At 41.3% G+C, this 27809-nt stretch overlaps 1 protein-coding gene across 1 annotated transcript; it reads left to right on the forward strand.

Annotated features, from left to right (window-relative positions):
- Positions 1-197: 197 nt before the first annotated feature.
- Positions 198-27764, forward strand: LOC308077463 (E3 ubiquitin-protein ligase MARCHF6-like). Its single transcript, XM_080418151.1, has 25 exons — positions 198-614; positions 1630-1729; positions 4724-4797; positions 5110-5253; positions 7233-7305; positions 7572-7740; positions 8294-8501; positions 9809-9870; positions 10410-10442; positions 10594-10645; positions 11623-11681; positions 11800-11880; positions 12401-12469; positions 13775-13849; positions 14517-14651; positions 15582-15802; positions 17832-17969; positions 19048-19270; positions 21526-21595; positions 22131-22312; positions 23103-23237; positions 24382-24471; positions 24782-24914; positions 25661-25796; positions 27140-27764. Exons 1-25 carry the CDS (start codon positions 587-589, stop codon positions 27222-27224), a joined length of 2775 nt encoding a protein of 924 aa, XP_080274277.1. The 5' UTR covers positions 198-586; the 3' UTR covers positions 27225-27764.
- Positions 27765-27809: the final 45 nt, after the last annotated feature.

The following is a 27809-nucleotide window of genomic DNA, read 5'->3' on the forward strand; positions in this document are numbered from 1 at the left end:
GTGGTTCTCAAATATAGTCATGGAAATGTTGCCGATCTACAAGCTCACAACGTATCGCATCGCGACGCGTTTTGAGCTTGTAGATCATGTGAGCTTGTAGATCATGTTCATTCATGTGGCCCAAGTTGTTTCTTTTGGGCTTGTTTCTCTCTCCAAACATGGCAACACTGGCAGCGACTCGGGCAACTGTAGCTAGGTTAGCTTCTTCTGTCTGTCAGCCCGAGTCACTATTCAGCAAAAAAAAAAGAGAGCAGGATGTTATCGTTTATAGCCACGTTTCTGGAGGAAATGTCACCGTAGAAATTATTATTATAATAATAATAAAAAACCCTCTTTGGCAGTTTTATAAACACAAAAATTTGTTTTTGTTTTTAAAGAAGCAAAGCAGCGTTGGCTGGGTGTTCAAACTGTGTGCTGTGGACCCCGGACACCATTTTATGATTGTCAAGGCATCCGACCCCCAAGGATCAACTCTGATCTCTCTGCGAAGCCTAACGCTGTGTTAGAGCCCAGCTATACGACATTTATCTGTTGATGGGTGCTCAGTAGAGCATAGTGTGCCACTGGGGGAAGGAAAGGTACATAGATGAGCATAATGGACACCGCCGAGGAAGGTAAATGGCTGTACAAAATTGCATCATTGAAAGAGACCCAGGTCTGGTGTGTGGTGGTGGTGGTGGTGGTGGTGGTGTGGTGGCCTCCTAGTGGTTGAAGCAAGCTAATACTTGCTAACAAATCAACCAGAGCTAATAGTAGTGAATGTATTTTAGCTACAAGAGATCAAAACGGCTAAGAATAATATTGTCAGGTGAATTAACTGACTGTACAAAAATGGCATCAGTGAAAGAGAACCAAGTCTGGTGGTGCTATGGTGGCCTCCTAGTGGTTAAAGCAAGCTTACTTTGCTAACAATCAACCAAGGCTATTAGTGAATGTATTTTAGCTACAAGAAGAGATCATACTGCTAAGAACAACATTGTCATTGTAGCTGATGTGATATGTTGTTGACACAACATATCAGTATGACTGTACAAAATTGTCTGGTGGTGGTGCTATATGGTGGCCTTATAGTGGTTGAAGCGAGCTTCCTGGCTAACAATCAACCAAGGCTATTAGTGAATGTATTTTAGCTACAAGACCTCATACTGCTAAGAATAACATTTTCATTGCAGCTGATGTGTTGTTAACATGTCACGTGGAGCATATAAACCAATGTCAATAATGGGCGTTATTATGGTGGGTGGGCAGCAATAGCCCACCATGGCATGGTCCTGTAAAAGTGTCTTACATACTACCATAATGGAATCAAAGGTAAGTATGGGGATGCTGGAATTCAGAAATTGACATATAGATTTCCACTGTCCTGAGGAAATACCTGATCAGGTTCTGATAATCTAAACATTATGTCTCCGTCTCTTTCCACAACAATATCACAAATGTGACCATTTTATGCTACGATAGTGAAATGAATCAATCAATCCAAGTAGCTTGTTATCTGAAAGTTGTTCATATGTATTTTCTCTCAACATGATGCCTCTCTTAACAATACTATGTTTTTTTTTCTTTCTCCATCCTCCCTGTGCCATGGGCACCTGCCCCATAATATCTTCCTCACTTTCATATGTGCAGCGGATATTTGTCGCGTGTGCCGCTCGGAGGGTCTCCCAGACAAACCCCTCTATCACCCATGCGTCTGCACTGGCAGTATTAAATTCATCCACCAAGAATGGTATGTGAGTTTATTTGTCTCCACAAAATAAAACAGTTATTGTTTACTGAGACCCTGCCCACCTTACACACTACTATCTCTACCATGCATCTCTACAGTGTCAACATCTTTATGTAAAAAAAAGATGGACCTAATGAAGATAGAGAAAGTAGACGAATGGAGTGTGAATCCTATGTCATGTTACTGAGGATTACTTATGTGATAAAGGCTGCATTGACAGCCTGTGTGTAACAGAAGAAAGATGTGTGTAACAGGTCTCTTACATCTGAGTTATAATATACATACAGTATGTATGTAGAGTCAGGTGAAGTGGAAACAATACCTGTTCCAGTTGGTGTTTCTGTGGCTGTTCTTTTGTCATCTAACGTGTGTGTGTGTGTGTGTGTGTGTGTGTGTGTGTGTGTGTGTGTGTGTGTGTGTGTGTGTGTGTGTGTGTGTGTGTGTGTGTGTGTGTGTGTGTGTGTGTGTGTGTGTGTGTGTGTGTGTGTGTGTGTGTGTGTGTGTGTGTGCATGAGCTGTGTTGACTGTTATGGTGCGTCCACGTTAGCGGCAACAAAGCAACAAGCTTTTTGATTGATTGATTGATTGATTGAATAGATTTAAAAAAAAAGATTGAATACTTTATTTAGAAAAGACATGGAAACACAATTTACAATACAAGGTCCTCTAAACTGGATCGCTCATAAAAGCACAATGGCTTATTTAAAATGAGATCCCCACACACTCAAATCATGATGACATTTAAGAAGACAGACAAATATACACTACTATGCAGAACGTCATACAATCAGCTTACAGGTTACTGGTATGGAAAACCAGAAATATGTACAATAGACAGTTCGTGGGGGGGGGGGGGGGGGTAGGTTAAGACTTTGACAGGGGCCAGTTGACAGGGGCTACATGTAATTTTCAGTGGAAGGCTACAAAGTGATGTGTGACAACTTGTCGCTGCGTGACAGGCGTGACGCTCTACAAAAAAAGTTGACCTGTCTTCCACTCTTTGAGCGTTCCTATGACGCACTGACACTTCAATCAATTAGTCAATCAATCAATCAATGTTTTTGTTTAACCATTTTCACTCCTCCAAATTCCTTCTCTGTTCCGTAAAAGGAAGAAAAACGAATTATTGTCGTTAACCAGTTCCCTGTGCTATTTAACCCTTTACCCTTTTCATCGCAGTGTGGCTTGAGCAACACTTCAATGGCGACTTAATGGCGAGCAATGTAGCTGGCCACGCTCAGTCGTTGACTCGTTCTGTAGCTTTTGTCGCCGCTAGTGTGAGCGCAGCATATAGGGGGGACAGAAAGGCCAGGCCTGGATTGTTCTGTGGCATTTGTTGAACCTGTGGCTGGATCTATATTAGCTCATGAACTCTCCACAGAGTTTTGAACAACAGGTTGAGGCCAGTGTTTTTTGTTGTTTTTTTTGCATCTGAATAGTAGAATTGTGGAGAGTCTGTAGGTCTTATCACACAGTTCATTTTGTACTGCCTGTACAGTGTGTTTGGAAACAGCTGGGACTAATCATTCCGTTACATAACCCAGCTGTTAATCCCACAACCCGGCCTTATTATGTCATAATATGCCAACGTGGTGCTATTGCAACCGACTCTTTCTAAGTGTAAAAGACTTTTCCACAGGTCTCGTTTTTCTTGCTGGTTAACCAGATAGTGATCAGAAACTCATGATATCATCTTGTGTGTTTTACCATGACTGAAACATTATAGGCCTACGTGCTCACAGCCATTGTGTGTGTGAAGTTAAGTGGTCCAGAAAAGGTCACCATACAGTAGCTGAGACTGTGTCATCAATCATTATCTTATTACTTATAATCACGGTTTTCCTTGAGTTAGCCTAATACCTTGACTTTTGTCTCGGATACCTGCTTCGTCATAGGCTGTGGCTTCAATCTGCTGCAGCACTTTATTATATAGCCAAACCTGGTTTACCCACACTCCATGAATAGAGGCCATTCAGGTGAATGAAACGTCTGGAACACTGAAATGTTCTGAAATTCTAGAAGCTAAAGTGATTTGAAAAATTAAAAAAGAACAACACACACATTGTTTATATTTAGAGACGGGCAGAACCCTCTTCTTGTATTTGTCATTATTCTTCCAATGAGGAAATCTACCTATCAATGGGTGAGAATGAACAAAGCTTTGCACATAGGGCCAGTGCTTTGCCATATGTCTTCAACTGGCATTGTGGGCTAATAGTCCTGATGTTGGTGCTACAGCAACTGTCTGAAGTTTAAAACGTTGAACATTCTGGGGCATCTAGGAGGTGAAGGATTAAAGTTCCGGCTCACCACTGTTGAGACTGGAGTTCGAATCCTCCACTTTATTGCATCTGGTGCAATAAAGCTATATTATCAGGCCAGCCTGTTCATAATGCTAGCAGACACCTCTGATTTTACCAGTCTCCAGCTGAACATGATCACAACATGCCATTTGCTGGCTAAGGTTGTGAGTCCAAGTCGCAGGTGATGGCAGAATGAACATCTTATACATACTCAAGCATTGTGCTGAATGTGAGACATTACTTCAAGGTTGAAGGATCATTTTTGTCCAGACAGTTCTGCTTAAGGAGCCTGCTGTATTTTTCTCCTCAAATGTCTTGCTCCAACTCACTCACCTTTATTTTATTCTTCCACATAACCTGCTGTTTGCTATTCAATAAACTGTCAGGAAAGGGCAAATTAGGGATGTCGTTGCCGAGCCTCTAAGTTTAGCCACGTATGAAGGGCTTGCATGATGGAGAAACAATATTTTGTTGTACTAGGTATAAAGTGTCAGTGTAATAATGCATTTATTCATCTGTCTCTGTCTTAAACACACATCTCTGAACATGATAAAGACTTTGTTTCTATGTTGCGTTTCGTTGAGAAAATAGTGTCTGCAAGCACTGTCTAGGTAGGAAAAGGCATCTGTCTGACATCTTGGGGCGTCAGTGTGCTCTACTTATCACATTGTTCACGTTGTTTGTTTTACAGTTTGGTCCAGTGGCTGAAGCACAGCAGAAAGGAGTACTGTGAATTATGCAAGCACAGATTTGCTTTCACACCAAGTGAGTACTTATCGCATCAACAAAATGGACTACTTCAACACATTAAACAGTGTCAGGTTTCCTCAAAACACAAACTGCTGTGAGTTGTGTTACACATGGGCTTGTATGGAACTCTACAGCATGTTTACAGAGAGCCATTCCTTTACAGATTATACTCATTTATTTCATGTGTACCGTACTATCTTTGGCCTGTTTTCTTCTATAATAGATCATAGTTGGTGTCAGATCAGCCGTTTTAAAGTAGATACATTAAGGAAGCTCATTTTGTGCTGCTATTGACCTCTACATCTGTCTATCTGTCCCCCTCCCCAGTCTATTCCCCAGATATGCCGTCCCGTCTTCCCATACAGGACATCTGCGCAGGCTTGTTGACCAGTGTGGGCACTGCAATACGCTACTGGTTCCATTATACATTGGTGGCGTTCGCATGGCTTGGTGTAGTTCCTCTAACTGCATGTGAGTACACACACACACACACACACACACACACACACACACACACACACACACACACACACACACACACACACACACACACACGGTTATATCAATTCAGTGTGTAACTGTCAAACACTTACATAGTAGTGAAAATACTATACATTTCCATTGTCCTAGAGTAATAATGTGCTATAAACACACCTGTTTGTTGAAAATTATCATTGCATTTATTAATTTGGGGGGACATCTCAAACATCAAACACATAGGTTGTAATTCTCATAAATGTTTTTTGTTTATGTGCTACCACAACAAGGTTTAATTCTCATACATGTAGGTATTTATGCATCAGAAGTAGAACAGGCCCATTTGCAATATAAGACACCATTCCTCAGTTGCTCGCCCACATGTACAACTTTCATCATAATCTTTTTACATTTATACATTGATTATTCTATCTCTGCTAAAGACGGAAGTAGCTTAGATTTTCATACCCAGTTACACACTCTGGCAATTTCCACCCTTTGGTTGGTTATAACACCATGAGATGATATGTTAATGGTACACATTAGCTCATGGTCACAGTTTATCAGGTTCAGGAGCATTATGACTGTAGTATTATTATGTAACGACTTGTAAATCCTCATTTGGGGCTCGATGTGAAAATGTGGTCTTAGACTTATTGTACAGGATGGATGGCTGTGTTGGTTCATACTTCCATCCAACACTTTAGTCCCAAACAACATGTCTTGAAGATTACAAGCTGGATTGTCATGCCTATGGCCCTTCCTCTTGCGTCACCATCAGGCCAGAAATTATACCCTCGCTCACATTTTACTCCCAAGCAAGATTTCTCAAAAATGATTGTCTGGATGGCATTGTAATTTGCAGTGCACCTTCATGCTGCAGAGACTTTGGCCCCTACTGACTTTAGTGACCCCATGGTCTGTACTCTAGTGCCACCATTTGACCAAAAGTTCTGAAAATGGAATGGTTTGCCTTGAAACATGCGAAGTGTTGTGGGTGGACCCTAAGCATTTGAAGGACCCTCAGGCCAAGTTATCTTGTGAGAAATCTCAATCTAATAGGCAGATTATAGGATGGACTCGTTTTGTGACCCCATGGCCTTTCTTCCAGCACCTCATCAGTGAATATACAATTATATGTCCACCCCTAATTCTGCCGTATTAATATTAATTCACTTTTAGCCCTACTAGTGAGAGCAAAGGGCTTTAGCACAGTCTCTAGGGATGCTTTTTTAGACTCATAAGGCCCTGACATACTTCGCGCGTCATTGATACGCGCCAAGTTAGGCCACTTGTTCACTTTGGAAGCATGACAACGTAAAATCGTCTATATAATCGCCTTCTGTATTGAGCCTCCGTACGTACCATCTGTATTGTCCCTCATTGCTCCCTGTAGCTGTCGTCCGCACCGGCACAGCACTCAGAAAATAAACAGTCCACTGTAGCATCTAAGTATATTGCAGGCTGCACCGTAATTATTAATAATTTGAACACCATTGCTCCGACTCGATTTTAACGAGGTACGTACCATAGCACACATGCACGCACGCACACTGAGAGTCTGGACTGTGCTCCATTGTTCAATTCACTCTCTTCTCCTTCTCTCTCTCTGGTCTGCGTTGATGTCGACGCTCCAAATTAGAACTGAGCTCCGTACGTCACGTCAACAGGTTTTGACGTGTCCAGTTGACGCCTCCTTTGTGGCCGCAGTCATTGTAAACTATTGGTGCATTTGATGACGTGCGCATCTGATGCTTACAGTGTGTCAGGGCCTTTAGTCTGGTTTTCTATCTGAAAATAAAGCTCTTTGCTCATATTTCATGCATCTCATTCTCATCTATACAACTCTCTATTGTATAAAGCTTTTCATCTTGTGCTCACCTGGAGGTCATCATTGTATTGAATTCAAAAGGGCAGTGATGACTACATTTCCTAGGTTGTTACATGACGCCAACGTTTTTGTTTCATCACAGGTCGCATCTACAAGTGTCTGTTTACTGGCTCTGTGAGCTCACTTCTGACACTGCCATTGGACATGCTTTCCACGTGAGTGATGATCAAAGAACTCTACTTAAGTCATCTCTATTTAGGGTTTAAGTGGTTAAATTATGTGAAAGTGAAAAAGCAGCATGGTTCAAATTGAAGAGAAATCAATGTAATTTACTGTCCATAATTGCCTGCATAACGTACAGCGTTTTAGGACATTTCAACTAGTTCACTTCCACTCCTGAAGGCATGCACGCTACAGGCACTCCCAAAATTCACTCTCATGTATACTTGTGTATATGCTTGCATGTGCATTTAATGTTTAGAGAAAACCTGCTGGCGGACTGTCTGCAGGGCTGCTTCGTCGTCACCTGCACTTTGTGTGCATTCATCAGCCTGGTGTGGCTCCGAGAACAGATCGTCCATGGTGGCGCCCCCCAGTGGCTAGAGCAGCACCAACCGCCGCCACCCAACGTGGCTGCACCAGCCAACGAGGTCAAGTGCACTCACAATGAAGATCACACACGCATCGATATTATTCCTGTGTTGTTTTAGCAATACCTGAGAATCTGTAACGTTCTCATAACCCTCCACTGAGGGTTTTACGCAGCTCAGTAGTCAGAGGATAAGTTGAGGTCAGGTAGAAGGAGAGGTCAAGTGAATCATTCCAGGGCTTAAAGAAAATGGCTGCTGTGCACTCGCACTCAATTTTCTTTGTAGCACCGTACACCATTCAGCTCATACAACATTTATCTACATGCAAATATTGTGAAATGTCCTGCAGTCTATACAGAGTCACTTACTGCAAAATCTATGCCCTCACTCAGTGTCTCAGTGTGTGTCTCACTTTCGTTCTCACACTCACTCACACTCATACACACACACACACACACACACACACACACACACACACACACACACACACACACACACACACACACACACACACACACACACACACACACACACACACACACACACACACACACACACCCCTCCCTCTCTGATGTTCCTGGAAACTGACTTTCCTGATGTTCGCTGACTCCAGGCGCAAGGTGCGGGTCAGGGAGCAGCTGATGAGCCCCCTGTGGCCCAGCCGGCCCCGGCTGACCTCCCGGCCCAGAATGAGGCAGAGCCCGAGCCCCCTGGTGCGCCCCCGGACCAGGGCGATGAGCCTGAACTGAACAATGAAGAAGATGTGGAGATAGAGGATGGGGCTGCCGCTGAAGATGCAGACGCTAACAATGGAGCGCAAGGTTTGTGTAGTTTTAGTGGCATTTCTATGGGCCAATCCGAACGTCGATCTTGTCTGCTCCGTCATGTCTGCTTGAACACACTCTCTCTACCTTGGTGAATGTGTATACCAAAACTTTTTTTTCCCTCCGTAACAAACATTAACATACATCTTGTCGCCTTTGGACTTATCATGTTTGGCGTCTACAGTGTGACAATTTATTTGCTCAGGCTAAAGAATAAATAAATGAAGGGGGAGTTGTTGTACCGTCGGTAGACAAAATCATAATTTATACTCAATTGCGCAAGCAGGATGTGGCGTGTTAGCTTGTAGATTGGTTCTTTTTGGCACGCCACATCGTCATACTGCAGAGTATACATTTAGGCTGTGGAGCCTCGCAGGCCAAACACAGTGTCATAAATATAGATTATACAATGTACATATTATATGTACATTGTATAATCTGGCCAGAGTGATGTATAATAAAAGTAGAAGACAATCTGTCTACAGTGTGAGTAAGGCTTCATATTAAATAATATGATTTGTACTGTACCGGTGTATATACATTTATATAACTTGTTTGTACTTAACAACATAACAATTAGTACATAATTACGTTGTTAATGGTCAGTCATCAGTCCTCACCTTATTGTAAACGGAGGAGACACAATATGGTATTAGCCAAAAGTACGTTTTGTGCTATGAGCACATGTAATTTTAATTTGCACATGCATGATGTGAGAACGAGTGAGAGAAGATGAGGGAGAAATCACTCTCACACTGACAACACTGTTTACAGAGGGGCTGCAAATTTGAAACACACACACACACACACACACACACAGAGAACAATCTGATGAATTGACTGATTTGAGGCTTTTGTCTTTGTCTCCCAGTCCCTTTATTTGTTAAAGGATTGTTAGCAATACATTGTCAGGTGTTAGAATTTATGTGGTTAGAATATACTTTAACTATACTCTTTGTAAACAGGGGTTTGACTCTCGAGCTTTGCCGCCTTTTTCACCCTTCATGAGTTTGCAGGTCCAGCAATTGTATTCCACTACATTGTTAAACAGGACAGGATTTATTTACTTAGGTCAACCTCAATGAATTTGGATCACGAATGCCTCTCTTTTGTCAAAGATACATATTACTGGTGAAGCCTTGTGTTAACAATGTAGGGCTATTGTTTTTGTGACATTGAGGAAGTCACTTTGAAGGCGCTTACAGCTGACGGCTCTTAAAACGACGCATATACAAAATACATGCTTTTCTGTCGCGCGACAGTCGTATGGCAAAGTATAAATCAGCCTTAATCCTTGTCTGTAGATGATATGAATTGGAACGCTCTGGAGTGGGATAGAGCAGCCGAAGAGCTGACCTGGGAGAGGGTGAGTCTGAACAGCAATATCAATATAGTGTCAATAACATTGATATCACTGATTTGACGTCCCCCACAATTAATTGCACAACTTCACATACTGTACTAATGTATAGCCCTGCTATATACGTACTTAGAGCCATTTAACCCATTAAGACTGGGAAAGCATCTGTGAAAGCATTTTATACTTTGGCTATTCAAAAAATAGCAGATCGACAAGCTCATAGCCCGTCACTTCGTGCCGCACTATAAGGTTGTAGATCTGCTATTTTTTAAAAATCATGAACATTTTTGAAAATCGTTGAATATATCAATTTTTTTAAAGCAAACATTTTTAACTCAAATCTTTGCTTCTGGGGATCCCTGGAACAAAATATTTTCAGTTGGGGGTCTGCAGCCCAAATACATATAATTTTGGGGGTCCTTGACATGAAAAAGTGTGAACACCACTGATATAGCAAGACATAAGATTTAGAAGACATTTGTAGAAACCGCCTCAGGTCTTAATGGGTTAAATTAAATTTCATGTCATTCTACCCCTTCTCCCAGATGCTTGGCCTGGATGGATCCCTGGTTTTCCTGGTAAGTTGACGTAAGCCTACTGAAAAATCTGATGTCATGTTTTTAGCTTCTTCTGTCATTGCAGTTTTTCTTTTCTTTTTTCCCCCCTGCACTGTATGTCTGAGATTTGAAAGCAGTCAGCTGATGATTTTGTGTTTTTCAAATTTTCTAGGAGCATGTGTTTTGGGTGGTGTCTCTAAACACACTCTTCATCCTGGTCTTCGGTGAGTAGTTTAAACTCATACAGCACGAAAATAATTCTATCACAATTTGATACTATATAATGTAGGTAGGATATTATAAAATAGCATTTGTGTGCCTGTGTGAAAAGAAATAGCATTTACGAGACATAACCCTAACAATTACATATATATATATATATCATGAATTGCCACACAATTGCTCACCTGGTAAAAGCTGCATTCCTGAACTTATTTCAATTAATATAGTAATATTTTAACTAATTTGTATGGTAGAGTGTGTTAATACAATAATAACTGCGTTCAGAGGAGTGCAACGCACGCCAAACCTTTTTAAGGTGCCGGCTGCGAGAGCAGAACTAGGAGGAGATGAAAGTAGCCACGCACTCTTGGCTTCAGTGCCACAAACTTTATCGATAGACGAGAGAGAATAAAATCAAAGCCATTTCATTCTCTCTCGTCCGTCAATAAAGGTTGTGGCACTGAAGCTAAGAGTGGGCGCACATCTCCTAATACAATAATAACTAGCATATCTGCAGTGGTTGGAGGTGGTCAGCTCTTCCATTAAGACATTTTGACCACTGGTGACGGGCTTGACACCTACTGGTTGACAAATAGTACTGCCTGAAGCTCCTACGCGCGTTATCTCCCCTGGCCAAGTAGGGATTGGTATCGCATGCCGGGAAACACGGGTTCAAATCCTGGTTAGGACATGAAACTTATGGACTGCAGCTTTAAATAACCCGTTCAGACCGGCAACCCCTATACTTAACTATACCTTTCAATCTCTGAACCCGTTTTGGGGTTGTTGTTGTACAGTATATAGCAACATAATTTTTTGTAGTTTTTCAGAAAACTTAGGTCAGGATTTAGAAGGCGTTTTTAGAATCGGCCTTAGGTCTAAATGGGATAAAGGAGAATAAAAGAAATGTAACTGAATATAATAATTTATAGTAAGTATAGGTATGCTCATGATGCATCTATCATCTTTCCCCTTTCAGCATTCTGTCCTTACCACATCGGGCACTTCTCTGTCGTCGGACTTGGCTTTGAGGAACATGTAAGAAAGTATTTAAATCATATCAATCAAAACAACTCATTACATCCTAAACCCACTGACAGTTATGCTAAAGAATTGTTCCTTGTTATTGTCTGTGACTTCTTGTCCTTGTCCTTAGGTCCAGGCCTCCCATTTTGAGGGCCTGATCACAACCATAGTGGGCTACATACTACTGGCTATGACTCTCATTCTCTGTCATGTATCCTTTGTATACGCTTTTCTTTAGGGCATTTCTAATCTTGATTAGCTTATTGCTTGCTTATTTGCTACTGATACCTTGATGAATTGAATACGGTACATAGGACCACAAGCAACCCAAGGGCTTTTTGTGTTATCCTATTAGCATTATTGTATAACTGTACCACTGTAACTTTTGCAAACCGTCAATAAAGTATTCAATCAATCGATCAATACCATATCACCAACACATCTTCATATCAAACGATCAGGTCACAAAGGCCCCCGTGGATTGATTGATTGATTAATTAATTACTCTTTTGTTTTTAACGTGTAGGCACAGAGTTGCATGTGTATGGAATTATCTATTCTATACATTCATTTTTATATGCACACAAGTACTGCAGACATCATAATTTGACAAACTGTAAGCTGCCTGCCTGGGCTATGTCTTAACCAGGTTACTGGAAGATGGATTGCATAATGCATGTAGTTTCCGAGGTGTGTGGGTGTGATATTGAACCTTGACAGCTATGTGTAAGGGTCTGGCTGCATTGGTCAGGTTCCAGCGTTCACGACGCCTCCTGGGAGTCTGCTACATCGTTGTCAAGGTAACGCTTATTCCGTGTGTGTGTGTGTGTGTGTGTTCTTTGTATAAGCACTGCACATCACTTTGAAAGTGTGGACTGTCAAACAGGCACAGCTTTTAGTGTCTCGTTTTTTTCTTGGTACTATTAAATGTTAAGTCAATATTTTTTTCGAAGCTGCAAAAGCGGTGAATTAAGGATCAAAATTACAATGTCAACAAGATAGTGTGACTCGATAGTGGTTTGAGCTTGTATGGTATATGTAAATTAGGCAGATTTAATTATAGTGCTAGGCTGCCAGCAGGTACAGTATAAACAAACCCCAAACTGTCACCATTTCCCCTAGTGTACACAGGATACACAGGTTTCTCATCTACTAACAATGCAGAAGCTCCGGCATTTAGCATTTAATGATGGCCAGAGTCTTGGAGCCCCTTGTTTCTAAAAAAAAACAATAATAAAAGAATCAGCATGTGTATCGGAGGAGAAGTGGTTGCGTCTACACCAGTGTTTATCAACCCTGGCAAACGTCCCAATTTTGGGCCGGGGCTACTGCTGAGGTGTGCCGCGCCGTTTGAAGAAGGTTTGAAAAAATATTATTTTGAAAAAAAAAATGAAAAAAAAAACTTAATTTTTTCTTAATTTTTTTTTAAAACAATAATAATAATAATCAGGCATGCAAACAGCCCCGAGGTGAAAAGGGTGACAACATGCTGTTTTTTTCGGGTCAGGTGTCGCACTATTGCCCTATTTGGATTCAAAACGGCTAGTGGAAGCTGAAAAGCTACAAGTTTGCATGTCTGAATAATGCAAAAACAGAAATATTTGTTTGCATTTGCTTTTTTTCTCCCCCATATATTTTCATGATAAAAAAGTGCGTATCGTATCAAAATCGTATCGAAGTTGTGTGCCCAATATCGTGAGATCGTGAAATTAGTGTATCGGCACACCCCTAGTGTGTGTATATAGATATACCGTATATATATATATAATTATATATATACCGTATATCTAGGTGTGCCCTGGGATCTTTTGGCTATGCCAGGTGTGCCTTGGCACAAAAAAGGTTGATAAACACTGGTCTACACCATACCAACAGTAGGGCTTACCAGTGAGTGACAGAGGGACAAAATGGCAGGAGAAAAGGAGTATTTTAGGGGTACAATACAATGTATTTTATGACCATTGTGTTAATAAAATAAACATGAATTATTTATAACATTTGTAATATGTAATATCAAAGTAATGACTAAGTGTCTTATTTGCATGTTAGCTTGTTCTCCTAAGCTGCTGTAGTGTTAATGAGGACCGTCTGTGCCTCTGTTACAGGTCTCTCTGCTGGTTGTGGTGGAGATTGGTGTGTTCCCACTCATCTGTGGCTGGTGGCTTGACATCTGCTCTCTAGTAAGTCTCTCCTCCACAGCTCACTCTTTTCGCTTACTCGCTTATCGGTGCTGTCGGAAAAGGTCAATGTAAGATCCTGTAAAAAAAAAGCGCCCCCATCTAATGACTATTATTAACAAGAGCTTGTGACTATAACAACTTTCGATCCATTGAACACAGATTATTTTTGTCTTCTTGAAAAGTAACGTTTTTGGACATACAAGGTTTCAGCCCGACAGCAACGTTATACTGTCATTCTCTTGCATGTACTCTTTCCATCTGAAAAAAAAAACTCAGCTGCTCATACTACTACTGTTCCACCACACTTTTCAATTTCAAGAGACCACTTTACCTTTAGAGGACCATTGACCTTGGGCTTAGAGTCAAAAGAATTATCTTATCTGTTATCTGTTGCGTAACTACTTTTAAGTGTGAAGTATTGATTTTACTGTAAGCATTCAGACCGTATCAAATAGCTTGGAAAGAATTGTGTACACATAGCATACAAATTGCTTGATTAATATTAGAAAATCATATGACATACAAAATGCTTGGGAGAAATAATAATTTACTTTTTATTTAATTTGAAGAATTGGAACCAGCATTACAAACCAGGGTCCTCTTGGTACTGAAAGCATGTCTAACACTGACAGTGTACAGTGGCTTTAAACTGTCCTTCCTTCTGCAGGAAATGTTCGACGCCTCGCTGAAGGACCGAGAGCTGAGTTTTAAATCGGCACCTGGCACCACTATGTTCCTACACTGGCTTGTGGGAATGGTCTACGTGTTCTACTTTGCCTCATTCATCCTCCTCCTCAGAGAGGTGAGAACCCGATTCCAAACAATAGCCCTGCGGGGGCGTCCAGGTGGCACAGGGGTAAAGTTCCTGCCCACGACACCGACACCAGAGACCTTGGGTTTGAATTCCCCGGTGCGTCCAGCTTGGCCAGGTGTTCCAACAAAACACAGTTGGCCGTGTTCGTGGGAAAGAAGGCGGGGGGTGGGGAGGGCGATCTCTGACTTGCTGCACTAGCGACTCCTACAGCAGTGGTTCCTAACTATCAACAATTAAGCTGGGGACCCCCTGAAACCCCCTCAAGGACCCCTAGGGGTCCTCGGAACCCACTTTGAGAACCACTGTCTTACAAGTTGGTCCGGTGCTCCTGTTAAGTAAGGAGGGTCACCTGGGCTACAACACTGATGATACGTCCCAGGTGCTTCCATGTGATGTTTTTTCGTTACGTTAAAGTAGGGAGCTGAACTGAGCAGAATAGCATGTTCCTCTGCATGCATGCGTTACTGAAACTCCTCACTCGATAAGCGGACCGGTGGCGTCATGTGTATCAGAGGTGGAACGTCTACACCTTCCCTAATGAACCAACCAGTGGGGGTTAGCAGCAACAAGGGACTACATTATAAGGATGATTAGGGAATTGGCCTGACAACTTAATTGGGAGAAGGGGGGATAGTAATAGCCCTCCTGATGTTTCTTTTTTTCCCTGAGACTCCAAATTGCGTTAAGAGGATTTAGGGAGAGTAGGATCTGGGGAAATTAGTGTTGGTTGTGAAAGATGAATAAGTACATGCAGGTTATGGATTATTTGTTGACTACTGGCCGCACATTTGCAGTTGCAGAAAATACAACCACATCACCATTGAAATGTAAATCATTGAATACCACACTACTGCTGTTCTCCCATTTATGACGCTCACTTCCGCTCTCAATCCCCCCCCCCCCCCCATCTCCCTTCAGGTGCTGAGGCCCGGAGTGCTGTGGTTTCTGCGAAACCTCAACGACCCCGATTTCAACCCGGTTCAGGAGATGATCCACCTGCCCATCTACAGGCATCTGAGGCGCTTCATCCTCTCCGTGGTTGTGTTCGGTTCCATCGTGCTTCTCATGCTGTGGCTCCCAATACGGCTGATTAAAGTGCTGATGCCCACCTTCCTCCCTTACAACGTCATGCTCTACAGGTAGCCAACGGCGTAGAGGCTAGGCTCACTTAGTCGGTAGTGCATTAAAAAGCCTCACCCCATTATACAGAATATTTGGTAGTATTGGCTGACCATCATGCATGTAGCTAACAAAGCTAGCATAGAGGCTCGCTTACTCAGAAGCTGACTGTGGTTAAGCCCTTGCCTATTCTATCCCATTTGGACCTGAGGGCAAAAAAACGCTTTCTAAATCCCAAGCTTTACAGAATTGCCAATGTTCACTGAAAAAAATATATTTCTCAGTACCTGTAGCAGATGGAAACATGAAATAATAAACATTATAGAGCTTAGACCTCTATATAAATATATATATAAGTGTATAGTAGAGATGCGCGGATGGCCTCTCATGGTCATCCGAATCTGCGGTACAAATTAATTATCCATCCGTTATCCAACCGCAATAATTATATTATCCAATTTTAATATCCGCATCCGCACCAACCGTTTTTCCCGTATGTCAAAATATTATTATTTTCTGGTATTCCCCGTTAGTATTGGTATTAGTTGTGCGATGCGATCAGAAAATGCATTGATTTAGCCTATGGAATGTCGGTGCGGCATCCAACTGTGCGGCATCCAACATACAGAGCGCACTGCTCTTCAGCGCAGCACAGCAGCACCAGTTAAAAAAAAAGAAAAAAGACGCACCGACATTCCATAGGCTAAATCAATGCATTTTGTGATCGCATCACACAGAGGCTGCTCTACACACTCACACAGACACAAGCACGCAGAGATTTAGCTATTTTATGGATAGATATATTAGATGTCATTAATTTGTTTACCGCAATATTTCACCCTCGGTTTATCCGATATTAATTAATAATTATATTTGATTGACCCAAATCCACCCAAACTGCAGTTAACTGCGGCAACCGCGGCTAAAACCGCGATCTGCGCATCTCTAGTGTATAGCAACATCTAAAATGACATAGACTTGTTCCCGGCATGAGAGGTATACCAATATATAGGTTACAACAGGTCTAAAAGGGCTATTCGATCTCACTGATTATTTCTGCCGTACATCAAGCCCCACAGGTAATCAACAAAAGTAGCAAGGAAGCTTGGTCAGGGTAGGGTTAGCAGTCGAGTGAGCTGAAGCCCTTGCCTCCTGTGTTATCTCTCTGATAGTAATTACAACGTCAACGTCATGCTCTGGAAGCATGATCAACAAAGATGCTCACTCAGCAGCTCACTGTGATCCTATCCCATTTACTACCATTGACGTGGTGTTAATGATCCACCGCTCTCACTTTGTAGTCTTTAACCCTTTAAGACCTGAAGCCGATTCTACATGTCTCCTAAATCCCAACAGTTTTCTGAAAAACGTATGTTTCTACTTTTTCATGTCAAGGACCCCCAAAATGATATGTATTTTGCCGCGGACCCCCATCAAAATATTTTGTTCCAGGGACCCCCCAGAAGCAAAAATTTGAGTTAAAAATATTCGCTTTAAAAATATATATATTCAAAGATTTGCACACATTTTCACGATTTTTCAAAAATAGCAGATCTACAAGCTCGTAGCGCGGCACTCGGTGCCGCACTATGAGCTTGTATATCTGCTATTTTTGAATAGCCAAAGTGTAAAATAAAGCTTTTTAGCTCAAATCTAAAAATGACACAGTTCCAGGTCTTAATGGGTTAACACTCCAGCCAGGCAAGGCGATATCTGTCTTGTTTTATAAACCTGGCTGTCTCTTCCCCTTTCCCCATCAGTGATACCCCCAAGCCGTGAGCTACTCCCCGCCACCAGTGCGGTTGAAGTTTATGAGATACACATCTTTCCCCAGGCTTGTCTCTTCTTTCCTCTCTTTGAACAGGAAAGAGAGGGAAGGAGCGACACTGTGATGTGTTGCTCTCTCAGTGTAACCTCACATTAATGTAAATTCAAGTCTCTCACATGGTTTCAACTGAGAGAGCATTATATTCCTACAGTAGTAATGGCCTAGCCACTGAGCTAGCGGTCTCTTTTTCTTTGACCATCTCTCTCCCTATCTCTCTCTAGTGATGCTCCAGTCAGTGAGCTGTCTCTGGAGCTGCTGTTACTCCAGGTGGTGTTGCCGGCTCTGTTGGAACAGGGTCACACCCGCCAGTGGCTCAAAGGCCTGGTGAGGGCCTGGACAGTCAGTGCTGGATTTCTACTGTAAGTCAATCATTTCTACATTATGTACAGAATTACAGAATACAATAATAGGACTTGAGTCCCAAGTTTCAAATGTTGAAACTGAAGTGACTGCCTTTCCTGTCTATTAGTTTCTCCAGCTCTATTGTGTTGACAAAAAACATTATTCTAGGATATTGTAAAATAATTAATGTTCCCAGAATATCTATTCTCTTGAAGGCAGATAAACACTTGTAAAAAGAGATTTCAGTTTTTATTATTGTAATATAATTGCAATAATAAAAAAGAGACCTGATCTAAATGGTCTCTGGATGCTCCACATTACTTAATGATGTCAAATCGCTCAACTTTATTTAACATCTGTGCCCAGCGGAGCAGGTGTATTGTAATTATCGCCATCTGTCTATCTGTCAACATCCATTTTAATCCAGCTTTGATCAGATTTGTTAGGCGAGTTGAGAGTAGGATCAGGCACTATTGAGTATTTATTTAATTTTTCCAATTAGTCTAAGGTCAGGATCACAGTGCTAGGTCAGAATTTAGCCCAATGCTTGTACACAGTATGGAATAGCTGCATGCATTTATGTTTTTCTTTAGGACTACACTATAGTAAACGTATTTGCACCACTGCCAGGACCAGTTGCATGTGTGTGTTCCAGAACTCTGATAGTTGTTCGCGTTGGATTGTCATGCATCTGTGAAGCACTGGATTATTCCTCCTCACTGTCTGTTGTGTGACGATCGTCCTAATGTTTACCATCTAGCTCTATATTCACTGTTATATAGCGGTCAATAGCACTCTGGAATTCTCTGCCCACAAACATCTAAATCTACAATCCATAAAAAACATAACATGTAAAAATTACTGTATTCGTTTAATTTGACTGGACTTTTTGGTTTGAATTTATGTTAATTTGTCTTTTTGTGTAATATTTTTTATAATTTTTTAAAAATGTAATTAGATTAATTGTCTGTATTATATTTGCTTTGTTCGGGACCCCAGGAAGACTAGAGGCTCATTCATGTGTCTCTAATGGGGGTCTTTTTAATAAACATAAACAACTGACCACATCTATCTGTTTTTTTATAAACCGTGCAGAGACCTCCACTCTTACCTCCTGGGGGATCAGGAAGACAACGACGCCAACCAGCCCGTCAACAACAACAACAACAACCCCCCCGCGGGTCACCATAACAACAACAATAACAACCCCGCTCCTGCTGTGGGGGAGGGGCTCCACGCCGCCCACCAGGCCATTCTGCAGCAAGGGGGGCCGGTGGGCTTTCAACCCTATCACCGGCCGCTACGCTTCCCATTCAGGGTGAGTCGGCCCTCCATCCTAATCTACATCATTGGTTCTCAAAGTGGGGTCCGGGGACCCCCAGGGGTAGTTAATAAAGCGTCACAATCATTTTAACTCCTTTATCCATATTTTATACTTTGGCTATTCAAAAAAGGCAGATCTACAAGCTTGTAGCGCAGCACCGAGTGCCGCGCTACAAGCTTGTAGATCTGCAGTTTTTGAAAAATCTTGAAAATGTGTGCAAATCTTTCAATAATTTGTTTTTGTTGAGGCAAACATTTTGAACACATATTTTCAGGTGAGGGTCCACAGCCACATTTGGTCGTCCTTGGCACGAAAACATTTGAGAATCACTGATCTATATAACCGTCACATGTACTGTAGGCCTGTCACAATTATTACATAATCCTAATTGCAATTATTTGAGATAATTGCAATTATTTTTGCATAATCGCCATAGTCGTTCCCATGTTGAAATTTTTTCCAAAATAGTGGAAATACAGATTTACAAGCTCCCAAGTGTCGCGACACGTTGTGAGCTTGTAGATCAGCTTTTTGGTTTGAAAGTATAAAGTTATTAAATATGTCCTTTCTTTGTATTTTGTAGTCATTTGTCATAGCTGTCTGCCCTTTGCAATTTTTTTTTTGCAAAAAACAAAGCCTAAAAGCCAAACACAAATGTAATTTGTGCTTATATGCTCCAATGTTGAACGCAAAACAGAACAATTAATTGTCAAGTAAAACTTGACAATGTTCGTGACACAGCCCCATATCACATGATACAAAAGATTTGAAAATTCTGTCGGGCAGAAACCTTATCTCCATATTTTAACTTTTTGAGTTTTTTTTTTTCGTATCCTACTTGATCATACTGCCGCGTCACACAAATGTAGCAGATCTGCAAGCTCGAGTCGCGCCGTGTTTTTGAGCTCGTCGATCTGCTTATTTTTTTTATGCTTTTGAATTTAAGTCCTGAAAAGTAATGGTTTTTGGACAGTTTTCCACCCGATAGAGACTAAATCATATATGCCCCTTTTTTTTGTACAAAAATTGTTAATTACAGGGGTAGTCTTGAATGGGTTCCTCGGGCTCTGTGGTCATGAGTTACTCTGCAAGAGGACGTTGAAAATTAAAATAAGAAACATGAGGTGTTTCATGTGAATGCCAACTTTGTATTTGGCCACTTCTGTCATGCAGATGATCTCTTCCATTTTAACCCATTCAATCCGGGAACGCATCTGTGTCATTTTAAGATTTCTTTGGCTATTCCAAAATAGAAGATATACAAGCTCATAGCGTGGCAAGCTTGTAGATCTGCTATTTTTTTTAAACAATTGTGAAAATCTTTGCAAATCTTTGAATATATAATACATTTTAACTCAAATCTTTTCTTCTGGTGGGGGCTGTGTCAAGGACGCACTTGACGCCCCTATATAGAGGGTGATAAAAGGTCAATTGTAGCAGAACATTTGCATCAGCGTTGAATAAGATTAGGCTCTAAACGGATAACTTCCTTAAGTCTGATACCTAAACCAGTATTCAGAGTAAATCTCGATTACCCCCAGATTTATTTTACAGTTCTCTCTAACAATAGTGGGGATGAGTCTGTTGGCAAGTATATCACACTAGTGGTAGTGAATAGGAAACTGTTATTGTTAAAACTTGACAGTATATTATCATTCACAATTTACTAAAGACAGACATGTAGAGGCACAACAATTCAAATTAAAATCTCCTCTGTGGAAACTGCATTTTAGGACCACCTAAAATTTGTGGTGTGCACCACAGTTAAATTTAGAAATGTGCCTACGCCCTAACTACCACCTACAACTTCATCCCTAGAACTCCACCCCTAGCCATTGCTGGCAAAGTTATTCTGCAGCCTCAAACTTCAATGGTTGCACTCACACTATCAAGTATCAACACTACTGACAACTCTGCTAATACTCCCAACGACACAACAAGTAGTCACCCCCTTGCACCCCTGCTCCTGATGGTGTTTATATCTCCATGTAAGGTTTTTGCTGATCACAAACATGCATGCTAGATCTCACCTTTACACCATAATCTAATACAGATCAGCTTGTGTCACGTCTAGACTGCGATAACATGCTCACTGTTACTGGCTCACGGTTCAGACAAAAAAAGGAGGGAGAACACAACAGGTTGTCAGTCAACAGAAGACCGTTTATTAACCACAAAAAAAAAAACATGTCATCACTTAAAACACCGTTCCCTTTGGCTAAATGAAACTGTGACCTCTCTGTCTGCAGATTGTGTTGCTGATAGCGTTCATGTGTATCACCCTGCTGGTGGCTAGCTTGGTGTGTTTGACCCTGCCAGGTAAGACTACAACCAACAGACTGCTATTCCTCTTTGTAGGCCCACACCCAAGCCATGATTGAAGGGTGAATGTGTAGAGTTATGTATATGTCTCCATAAACACTGAACCACACTCAATTAAGTTAATTCAGTATTTATTTGTTCAAGATGATAAAACAGCCAAACAATTGTGGTTCTGATGCCTTCTTCAGTGGCTGTGTCTCTATATAATGTACGTATGTACTACTGTTCTGTATATGTGTTTCTTGGGAGTTAAGCCTAGCTTATACTTTGTCGTATAGCCTCGTCGCTCTCAGCTGATTTTCAAGTGAAAAAAAAACATATTTTCAGTGAGCGACACAGTCTTAAAAGAGCCTTAAGAGAGGTTCTAGTTAAAGCCTAAGATCGACTAGAAATCCACAATTCTATCTATTTATAGTATTTAATCAAAAAGTCATTGATGTTTTTGAAGTAGCTGATGAGTATTGAGTAATAATTATGAAGTGTGCAGAGTTTGTGAGCATATATATATATATGTTCTTCTGGCGTGTCACAGTGTTCACCGGGCGGTGGTTGATGTCCTTTTGGACGGGCAGCTCCAAAATCCATGAGCTGTACACGGCAGCATGCGGCCTGTATGCCTGCTGGCTGTCCATCCGCGGTGTCACCGTGCTGTTGGCCTGGATGCCCCAGGGACGCAGCGTCATCTTGCTTAAAGTCCAGGAGTGGACATTCATGGTAGGTACCAGGACAGGAAATGTGCTCTTTGTTCACTGCCCTCAGGCGTTGGCAAATCCTATAATTCTTAGCCTGCTTACGTCATTTCATCAGTCAAATTCAGAACAGAATAGCACTAGTACCTACTGTTAAAGGGACACTCAGTGCTTTCAATTGCATTTCAGCTCATTGTTGATGGTTACCATAGTCGAAACAACAACATTTACTATACAACCAAGAATTTCCCTTTCTGTCTGTTTCGGCCGTTCTTTTGTTACTACAATTTCCACGATGCATTCCAAGCATCGACCAGCAAGTTCTATGGCTGCCATTACATCAATCTGATTCATATCTTCCGGAGTTGAGATCACGCGAAAAAGGACAATGTCACAGCCACGAGGGTTGCGAGTTGTAGTTTTCATATTCAAAGATATTACCCCAGTGATGTCACCGGGGCAAACTTCTAAATACAACATTGGAGTTGTTTCAGAGACACAGAAATTATTTCTCAGTTTTATGACTGCTAATGGATCATCAGCCTCACAACAAATAAATAGAGATAATGTTCATTGTGATAGTGTCCCTGTAATTTAGACAATATTACCAGCCTAATTAGAAAATAAACTGTTTTAACGTCTTCTTACCTTGCTTTAGCAATTCTCTTGCATTCACTAACTAACATGAAAGTAATTCCTGTTGTGGTTGAAAAATGGAGATGTGGTTTTGTGTTTCATACTTAGGACTTTTGCAACAAACAATGTTGAGTAACCTGTGGGTGTGTGTGTGTGTGTGTGTGTGTGTGTGTGTATAGATCCTAAAGACTGTGGTAGTTGCTCTGCTGGTAGCTGGAGTCATCCCACTGCTGCTGGGTCTGCTGTTTGAACTGGTCATTGTGGCTCCTCTCAGGGTGCCACTAGACCAGACACCCCTCTTCTACCCATGGCAGGTATGAATGTACGCATGGTTGTTTGTGTGTGTACTTGCACATGCGTGTGCAGCAGTGTGCAGCTCTTTTTCCATTCCTAGTCATCACAAGATTCATTCCATTTCCAACAACCCATTGTTATATAGTCAATGTGTAGATCCCTTATACTATGCTTGAGTATCTGGGATCATATGAACAGTCACATGGGTTATAGAGCAGCATCCATGGAAATTGTGAAGACATTGTTCTTGACTTGCCTTGTGGGAACTTTTGGGTTTGTCTTTACCCATCACATGTACCGTAACTCTTTAAAGGATCTGCCCCATGAATTAAAAAAATATAAATAATATTTAATATCATATTGTTTATGTCCCTCAAACGTTTTTCAAAAGGTTTGAGCCTAAATCAAGCCTCAGATATACTCATTCCAACTAACTTCTCTCTGGCTTATAAAGCACTTTCACCTGCAATACCACATTGTCCTGATTTGCACGTGGCGCTATTGAGCCAGTTTGTATGCATGTTATCTACAGGTTCTGAGTAGAAAAAGTTAAAAAAAAAAAAGAAAAATCTAAGTTGTAACTGAAAGACGGGAGGGATTGTACCGCTAGTGACGTCACTTTCGGGGCCAAATCAGTTTGGCCTGTTTTGAGACCAATTTAGATAAAACCCCAGATATGCTGTGAAAGCCTGAGTGCTCAGAGGTAGAGGAGACCAAAAACGCACAAAAAAGAAGGAAAAGTAAAAATTCACATGGTTTATACGTTTTATTGTCTATTGACAGTTTTGGCCATATGTCCAACATAAACATAGACCAAATGCTACCAAACATACCCGAAGAATTTAGTCAACCCCGACTCAACATCATTGCACAGCAAAGAAGACATGGACATTTCAATTTAATTCAGAAATGGCTATTTTCTCCAGGGATTATTTTCAGCGAGACTTTTCAAAACAATCATATCAAATCACTGTGCTTTAAAATGCATTAAAACGCAATGATAACATATCTTTGTGCAATGAGATTCAGTGTAGGATTACCTATTTCAAGCAAGTTTCAAGTCTCTTTAAGATGATCCTCATACAACTCGATGGCTTCCTCAAAAATCTAATGCTCTCTCTGCTCTCTCTGTCTCTCGCTCCTGGTCTCTCTCTTTCTCTCAAGGACTGGGCTCTTGGAGTTCTCCATGCCAAAATCATCGCTGCCATCACCCTCATGGGCCCCCAGTGGTGGCTGAAGACAGTCATTGAACAGGTGAATTTGAGATGAATGTTTTCACATTGCATAGGTATTGTTTATTGAGGATCCCCATTAGTCTACAACGTAGTGGAGACTATTCTCCCTGGGGTCCATGATGCTGTAACTGTCCCGTCCTCCCGTCCTCCCGTCCTCCCGTCCTCCTGCTTCTCCTCCACTTCTTTATGAATGAGAAATTGTCCGTAGTCAAGTGGCAGGTGATCTTCTGTAAGAGGATTCAAGAATGTCTTTCCACTGACAAATATTTACAACAAGGTTTTTAGTTTTTTTTCCTTACAGTGTTTAAAGTGAAAGCTGTCTTCCTCAGGTTTACGCCAACGGCATCCGAAATATTGACCTCCACTTCATCATCCGTAAACTGGCAGCTCCCGTCATCTCAGTCCTTTTGCTGTCCTTGTGTGTGCCGTACGTCATCTCTATAGGAGTGGTACCTGCCGTGGGTGAGTGTGTGGGTGTGCGTGTGCGCACGTGCATGTACAATTGTTTAACTGTACATCTATTGGTGCTTCATTGATATGATCAACCCTTATGTTAATTTTAAGGGTTAACTCTCGATTAATCCCATTGAGATCAAGGATCTCTGGCCCGTGGAGAGTTGGCCATGATAGCATCAACAGTTAAGATAAGTTAAGTTAATTGTGCACTGGTGTCGTGCACTGAAAATGGCAGATCTACAAGCTAAGCTTGCATTAGATACAGGGAGAAAATGAATGAAATATTTCACATGAAGTAATGATAGTCTTGGAAAGGTAGTGTGAAGAACCAATGGCATGGTTCTTTATTAAATGACATAAAGCTGCATTAACAAATATGTATAGTAGAGTATTGACTTAATACAATATACATACTGTAACTAGTGTGTGTGCCGTGGTTGGGGGTGGTCTTCCTACTCTTCCATTGAGAAATGTAGACCCTAATTTCAGGTAGGACACCTACAGTATTGGTAGTGTTACCTGAACCATAAGCCCATTATCCCCCTCCATCCCCAAATGAGGATTCTGCGGATTACGAATTTTCAGATTATCTTCTATATTGTAACAGCTGTTAAATCTGCTTTGTACCAGGTGTTTGTGTGTTGAACATGACATTACTTATAGACTGTCCTTCATTATTGTCAGGAAATGAGGACACAAAGTGAAACACTACGAATGTATAACTAAGTGAAATGCATGCTCGCTTTTCACAGGTGTGACCCCAGAGATGGAGATTTTGATGCAGAGGAGAATCTACCCCTTCCTGTTGATGGTCGTCTCTCTCATCGGTATCCTGTCCTTCCAGATTCGACAGTTCAAACGCCTCTACGAACACATCAAGAATGACAAGTAAGGATCCTTTTGCAGATAACTGCTTTAGAAAGCCAGATGGGCAGGTTTCAATGCCTGGAGCTGGGTGTCGGAGGTTGGGAATCGTTTGGATATGTTATGTCCTGACTCGTACCGTTGGTACGGTATGGGCACGGTCAACACATGCGCTTCGTAGGCGTCGTAGCCATCGCAAGCAGAGATATTCAGACGTTTCATGTTGTCTTGTTGTGTGGTGGTGGGCAGTACCGGTTTTGTGGTGTGTAGTTAGTTTGACTTACAGTGTGTTTGAGTGTTTGCTCACTGGAACAAAAAACAAAAAACAAGCAAAATGGTTTCCAAGTGGGATCAAACCGTGACGCTTCTTCCCTATTGTTTGATGCTCTATCAAAGTATGTTCAACTCCAATCTTCACGATATTTGGGACGATAATTGTTATTATTGTTTATCGTGATAAAAAAAACGCTCACAATAATCGTATCGCGGACATATAAATTTATCGGGAAATTGTCCTCCGTCATACACTAGGATGAATTTGCTTTTGTTGAGCTGCAAATTCAGCACCATTAAACCCTCTAGACTTGCTCAGATAGACCTGTAAAGAGCGCATTTGGTGCGCTCTTATTTCACTCTAAACAAATCGATTCACCAAAAATAGCAGACCTACAAGCTGACAACGCGTTTTGAGCTTGTAGATCGGCTATTTTTGGCAAACGTTCCCCCCAGAATAGGGATGCTGAGGTTTCAAGTGGTTAACAAAAGTGACATTTTACGTTTGAAGCATATTTTGATTATCGCGATAATATCGTTAATCCCCATATTTTTGCCTCAAAAATCGTGACATCTAATTTTCATATCGTCCCATCCCTTCAAAGCCGTCACCGCGCCGCAGAATGAAAGTGACTCTTGTGTTATTGTTTAGGTTTATTTTATTTGATATTGACACTCACAATAACATTGGAAACAATGACAATGGACAGACCAGATGTTCCAGGACTAGTGCTGATTTTTCAAGACCTGTGTCCACATGAGGCTTTTCTAAACTAATTTAAAAAGAATCTAAAAACAAATCAACTCGTAGGGAGCGCATGTGCGACTAAACAGTTGAAGATGATAAATTAACATTGTTGGGTTCTCTCTCATGATTGGATCAAATTGGTATCCTGTCCTGAAAAAGTATTTTCTGTCACTAAATGCTGGATAAATGGGGAGACCCCTGTTACTGAATAAACTCTTTATAGCAATAATTCAGAATATAGAACTTAAAACTTTTTAACAGAAATGTTATTACAGTATGAGTATAGTTCCATTGTACAACAAAGAACTAAAATCAGCTGCTTCATTTCTCCTTTCTCACTGTGCAGGTACCTGGTTGGTCAGAGGCTGGTCAATTACGAACGCAAGAGAGTAGCCGCAGTCCAGCCGCCCTCCAACCCTGTGGCTGAGTAGTGTTTTGTGTGTGACGAGTCAACACATTTTGCACCCAATCCCACCCTTCCCTTTCCCTCTGCGGGTTTCAAACCGGTCCTAAGACTGCATTCCTCTGCAATCTCCTGTGGATCTTGGTGGATTTGATACATGTCAATCAGTTTGTTAAATGCCCTTTTGTGCCCAATCAGTGGCTTGATGGGGGGCCAGATTGTATGAGATGTGTGCGGCAACCAAGTAATCTGTTCCGATTGAAGGCGCAGGACAGGAGAGTAATGGCTGATTTATACTTTACCGTACGGCCGTGTCGCCGGCAGTCGTACAACATAGTATGATTTAGGCTCAAGGGTTAGAGGTTCGAAACTATGTGTCTGTATTGTTGTTCATGCCTTGCTTTGTAAACAGTTGCCTGAGAATTGTACATGTGTAAATATTTTGAACGCAGACTTTGTTGTCTTTAAAACAAAAAAAACAAAAAAAGGCAGATGGATTAATGCAAATGACCATTGTACATCTTAAAAGTGTATGTATATTAATTTATTAAATCAAACTCACAATTTATATATTTTCTTGCATTTTGTTTTGAATTGCCGAGACAGAGAAAAA

Source organism: Gymnoscopelus braueri, assembly GCF_963280865.1.
Source record: "Gymnoscopelus braueri genome assembly, chromosome: 21".
NCBI lineage: Eukaryota > Metazoa > Chordata > Actinopteri > Myctophiformes > Myctophidae > Gymnoscopelus > Gymnoscopelus braueri.

Excerpts from the sequence above, each read along its gene's own strand:
- LOC308077463 (XM_080418151.1), top strand. The coding sequence starts at position 587 with ATGAGCATAATGGACACCGCCGAGGAAG. Across the intron at positions 615-1,629 it reads AATGGACACCGCCGAGGAAG|CGGATATTTGTCGCGTGTGC; the intron begins GTAAATGGCTGT and ends TCATATGTGCAG. Across the intron at positions 15,803-17,831 it reads TACAACGTCATGCTCTACAG|TGATGCTCCAGTCAGTGAGC; the intron begins GTAGCCAACGGC and ends ATCTCTCTCTAG.